Here is a 6,000-nt window from a genome sequence, read left to right as displayed (position 1 = left end):
CTAGTGACATGCCCTCCCACAAGACAAACTCCACCAGCACCACCCTCACCCCTCACTATCCCCACCCAAAAAGGCACATCCAGTACCTCTCTTCCCACCATAGTGGAGGACACGCCCCAGGAGGAGAGCGACCCCCTCAGTGCAGAGCAGGCTCAGGCCCTCCTCAACACCATGGCTGCCATGAGGGATGAGTTCACCAAACTGGAGGGGGAGGTGGTCCTGCTCAGGGAGAGCGTGAGCAAACAGCAACCAGACAACCAAACCTTAGAGGAGCTCCTAACCAAGCTGCGGACAGAGCAGGAAAGCAGCCTTGCAACACAGCTGAAAGAGTTCAGCAAGAGAGAGACGGACTCAAGAGATAGCTGGCTGATCTAACAAAGGAGGTGAGAGAGCTCCAAAAAGACAGGCAGAACAATAATAATGATCTGACCTCACTAAGAGAGAAGCTGCAGGAGAGAAAGAGAACAGAGGACAGGCTGCGGGAGAGAAAGAGAACAGAGGACAGGCTGCGGGAGAGAAAGAGAACAGAGGACAGGCTGCAGGAGAGAAAGAGAACAGAGGACAGGCTGCAGGAGAGAAAGAAACAGAGGACGCGGGAGAGAAAGAGAACAGAGGACAGGCTGCAGGAGAGAAAGAGAACAGAGGACAGGCTGCAGGAGAGAAAGAGAACAGAGGACAGGCTGCAGGAGAGAAAGAGAACAGAGGACAGGCTGCAGGAGCAGCTAGATCAGCACTCTATGACCTGCCCTCACACAGCAGATGAGCCCAGCTCAACCAGCCAGGCTTCCCCAGCCCTGCCTGCTGCACCCCTCCTCCCCAGCCCACAGAACAGCCTCTCACTGACAGCAGCACCAACACAGACCAGCCACACCCCAGCTCCAACACCCACCAGCCCCCCCTCTGCCCCCTCCAGTCCAGAAGAAACACTGGCTGACATCGTCCTGTTGATGGACTCAAATGGGAAGTTTTTTTAGGAGAAGAAACTTTTCCCTAGACACAAAAGGAGAAAGGTGGGGTGCCCAACAACGCAGAGTGCCATGGAGCTGCTTGATAAGGCCCATCTCGGGTCGCCAAGCCACATAATCATACACACCGGAAGCAACGACCTGCGTGCTCAGCAGGAGAGGGTGGTGGACTTCACAACGGGGAGTGATTGAGAAGGCCTCCGCAATCTTCCCCAACTCAAGAATCGTGGTGTCAATCCTTCTACAGAGGAAGGACTTCCACCCTGCCACAATCCAGAGAATAAACGCCAGCCTCTCCCGGGACTGTGCCCTGCGACCCAATGTACAGTTGGCCCCCCATCCCACCATCCATCTGTACTGTCTCTATGACCATGTTCACCTGTACAGGGAGACAGTCCTCATCCTTGCCAAGACATTTAGCTGTGGTTTGGGTTTATGTCACATATATGCTTGCTTGGAAAATGGCTGTGTGATTATTTGTGTCTATGTACTCTCCTAACATAATCTAATGTTTTGCTTTCGCTGTATAGCCTTTTGGAAATCGGACAACGTGGTTCGATTCAGGAGAAGTGTATCTATAAAATGGTGTAAAATAGTCCTATGTTTGAGAACTTTGAATTTTGACATTTTGTGGTTTTAAATTTGGCGCTCTGATTTGTCACTGGCTGTTGAATAGTGTGGGACGATTTCGTCCCACCTCCCATAGAGAGGTTAAAAATCTTTCCTCGTTGTGCCATTTTTGGCCTCTGGAGGGTAGAGAATTGACTCAGCGCTGAGGGGGAGTGGGGACATGGTGCCTGTAGGCTCTGCTGCGGCTGCTCTGTCCTGCTGCCCCGTTGCCATAGCAACCAGTTTGTTTGTCTCCTGCTGCTAGCTAGCTCTAATTTAGTTCAAAAAACAGCAAAAAGAGTGACAAATCTTCGCACAAAAAAAACAGAAGATATGTTTAGAGTTAGTCCGTGCTCCTTATTGGTTTACTCACTCAGTTTGGTCGTTTGATGTAGTTGTGTTAAACTCCCCTTGCTTGGTTTATTCTAGCTCGTTTCTTCTGGCTAGCTTGTTTGTCTGTTGCCTAGGTCTTTGTTGTGTAGCTAGCTAGCTAGAGTCAAAACTTCTTAACTTGAGGCGCAAAGTTACTTTTTTTCTATTCTGAATGAATAGAGTTGTTCATCACTTCTTGTCTGGAATTCTTTTTCCATTAGAGTGTTTTTCTCATTCTAAAAACAAAAGCTCATGTTGAGCATGACTCTCTCCCTCTCTCTGTCTCTCTCTGCGTCTCTCTCTCTCTGTGTCTGTGTCTCTCTCTGTGTGTCTCCCTCTTTCTCTCTGTCTCTCTGTGTCTCTCTGTGTCTATCTCTCTGTGTCTGTCTCTCTCTGTGTCTGTCCTCTCTCTGTCTCCCTCTGTGTCTTTCTTTCTCTCTCTTTCTCTGTGTCTCTCTCTTTCTCTGTCTCTGTCTCTCTGTAACTCTCTCTCTCTGTGTCTCTCTGTTTGTCTCTCTCTCTCTGTATCTCTCTGTGGCTCTGTCTCTGTGTCTCTCTGTTTGTCTCTCTCTCTCTGTCTCTCTCTCTGTGACAGTTTCATTGCTTCTTTAATCAGAACAACAGTTTTTAGCTGTGCTAACATAATTGCAAAATGGTTTTCGAATTATTACAATTTACAATTTACAATTTACAATTGAATTATCAATTAGAATTTTAAAATGAAAAACTTTGATTAGCTAACACAACGTGCCATTGGAACACAGGAGAGATGGTTGCTGATAATGGGCCTCTGTACGCCTATGTAGATATTTCATAAAAGATCTGCCGTTTTCAGCTACGATAGTCATTTACAACATTAACAATGTCTACACTGTATTTCTGATCAATTTGACGTTATTTTAATGAGCTTTTTTTCCCGTTTTCTTTCAAAAACAAGTGACCCCACACTTTTGAACGGTAGTGTCACGCCCTGGCCATAGAGAGGGTTTTGTTCCCTATTTTGGTTAGGCCAGGGTGTGAGTAGGGTGGGCATTCTATGTGCCCTTTTCTATGTTTTGTGTATTTCTTTGTTTTGGCCGGGTATGGTTCTCAATCAGGGACAGCTGTCTATCGTTGTCTCTGATTAGGAACCATACTTAGGTAGCCTTTTCCCACAGGGTTTTTGTGGGTAGTTCATTTCTGTTTTGTGTTTGCACCTTACGGTACTGTTTCAGTATTCTCTTTGTTATTTTTGTTTTAGTGTTCAGTTATTAAAATAAGCATGAACACTTACCACGCTGCGTTTTGGTCCGATGATTCGTCTTCTTCAGACGACGAATACTGTTACAGGTAGTATATATATTTTTTACCTTTATTTAACCTGTCTGGGCTATGTGGGACGTTAGCGTCCCACTCTATTCAACAGCCAGTGGAAGAGCGTGGCGCGAAATACGAAAACCTCAAAAATGCTATAATTTCAATATCTCAAACATATGACTATTTTACACCATTTGAAAGATAAGACTCTCGTTAATCTAACTACATTGTCCGATTTCAAAAAGGCTTTACAGTGAAAGCAAAACATTAGATTATGTCAGGAGAGTACCCTGCCAAAAATAATCATACAGCCATTTTCAAAGCAAGCATATATGTCACAAAAACCAAAACCACAGCTAAATGCAGCACTAACCTTTGACAATCTTCATTAGATGACACTCCTAGGACATCATGTTACACAATACATGCATTTTTTGTTCGATAAAGTTCATATTTATATATAAAAACAGCATTTTACATCGGCTCGTGACGTTCAGAAAATATTTTCCCTGAAATGCTTCCGGTGATCAGCGCTACAATTTACAAAATTACTATTCGAAAACATTGTTAAAATTTAATATTGTCATTCAAAGAATTATAGATTAACATCTCGTGAATGCAACCGCATTGCCAGATTTAAAAAATAACTACTGGGAAATCACACTTTGCAATAAACGACGTGGTATGCTCAGAAAAATAGGCTAGGCGATACATGTTAGCGCCATCTTGGAACCATCTAAAATCAAAAATACTATCGTAAATATTCCCTTACCTTTGATTATCTTCATCAGAAGGCACTTCCAGGAATCCCAGGTCCACAACAAATGTAGTTTTGTTCGAAAAAGTTAATAATTTATGTCCCAATAGTTCCTTCTTGTTAGCACGTTCCGAAGGCTACTCATAATGTACTGAAGCGCGCGGGACTTGTCGTCACGAATGTGCAACAAAATATATATTTACGTTCGTTCAAACATGTCAAACGTTGTATAACATAAATCTTTAGGGCCTTTTTCAACCAGAGCTTCAATAATATTCAAGGCGGACGATTGCATTGTCTTACTAAACGTTTCGGAACAAAAGGTTTCTCATGGGCGCCCGCGTCATAGTAGTAATAGCCCTCCTCCTGTGACCAACTTCCCAAGCCTCTCTTTGGGTCAGTTTCTACCATAGAAGACTCAAACCACTTTGTAAAGACTGTCGACATCTAGTGAAAGCCTTAGGAAGTGCTAAATGGAGGCAGGAGTAGTAACCAGATTAAATCGGGTACATTTTCTATCCGGCCATGCAAATACTGCCCCCTATCCCCAACAAGATATACTGCCCCCTAGCCCCAACAGGCTAAGTACGCTGCGCCTTGGTCTACTCCTTTAGACGAACATCACAGCCAGTCAGGAGCCCGAGTACAAACTTGGTTCAAACATGAATCTATCTAACCCTATCGACCTGGACCCTAGTTTTCCGGACTCAGCTCAGCTCAGCTAGACCAGAGAATCCAGGCGCTGCTGGACATGTGGGAGATGCAAAGACTGCTGAAGATCTCTCTGGTATCCTCCAAGGTCATCATGAAAAAGGGAGTTCAGAGTTTTTTGGATGCCGTCATCAATTTGCCTCTCAACACCAACACAACACAGAGCTCTGCTTCTGCAGGGACCAGTTGAAACTCCAGGCCTTCGCAGACCATGAACTCACTGCCATATTCTTCACGGTCTTCAACACAATCGCCAAGATCTTGGATTCCAGCGAGCCCCTCGCAGAGGGCTAAAAGCGCAGTTGATGCCCACCAACAAAAGCGCTATTATGGGCTTCCTGTCCGAAGTGTATGGCTACGTGTCCTCCCTGAGAGAGAAGGGAGGTGCAACACTTACCGTCAGCCAGATGACGGCACCGTACATCGCAGCCCTGGTAGCCAACAGGAGTCTCTAGCACCTGTATACGTGTCTCGTCAAGCCTCAGCCTCACCTGGTCAAGCTCAAGCCTGCTACAGCCAAAGCTTCAACCACAAGGTTCTGGTGTTGCTGGAGGCAGGGCAGGGCAGCTTCAATGGGCCTTCCTAATGGGTGAGCAGGACATACAGGAGGAGGAGGAGTGGTATGGGGATGAGGGAGTTCTGGGGTATATGTTCATCGGCATAGGGATGGAACTTTTTTTGTTTCTTATTCGACACAAAAACACCAACACCTCCAGTGATGTCATGTTACATACTGACTGCTGCTGGGCCACTATCCATCAGTTCACCTCGGCGTATAAGAGGATGGAATTTAAAGTTTAGCATTGTTTACATCGATTACAGGATATGATCTGAATAATAATGGCACCGGAGGAGATGGCTTCCGTTTTACGATCCCGTAACCAATTATGCTATTGTGTGTGTTTTTTTGTGTTATTTGTAACTTATTTTGTACATAATGTTTCTGCCACCGTGTCATAAGACCGAAAAGATCTTCTAGATATCAGGACAGCGATTCCTTCCCCGTACTGGAGGAATACTTTTACTTTATTGAGTCGGACGGGAAGGATTTACTTCAAACGCCCGACAAGGCCCTCATCATTCGCAGGAGAAAGAGACGGAGATATCGGGGACGAAGATCTGGGTGCGTTGTAAGGAACCATCGGTCCTATTAGCCAACGCACAATCAAAGGATAAGAAAATAGACGAACTAAGTTCACGTATATCCTACCAACAGACATAAAAACTGTAATATCTTATGTTTCACCGAGTCGTGGCTGAACGACGACATGAATAACATACAGCTGGCTG

At 45.2% G+C, this 6,000-nt stretch overlaps 1 protein-coding gene across 1 annotated transcript in view; it reads left to right on the top strand.

Annotated features, from left to right (window-relative positions):
- Positions 1 to 5,039: 5,039 nt before the first annotated feature.
- LOC106565017 (syndecan-4-like) overlaps positions 5,040 to 6,000 on the top strand; it is a 44,242-nt gene continuing 43,281 nt past the window's right edge. Inside the window, exon 1 of the mRNA XM_014131587.1 lies at positions 5,040 to 5,144. Within this exon, the coding sequence (XP_013987062.1) occupies positions 5,040 to 5,144 (105 nt within the window). The remainder of the gene's footprint in view (positions 5,145 to 6,000) is intronic.

Source organism: Salmo salar, chromosome ssa12 (genome assembly GCF_905237065.1).
Source record: "Salmo salar chromosome ssa12, Ssal_v3.1, whole genome shotgun sequence".
Classification (NCBI taxonomy): Eukaryota; Metazoa; Chordata; class Actinopteri; order Salmoniformes; family Salmonidae; genus Salmo; species Salmo salar.
The sequence above is the reverse complement of the archived record's forward strand: the minus strand, read 5'-3'. Positions and strand labels throughout refer to the sequence as shown.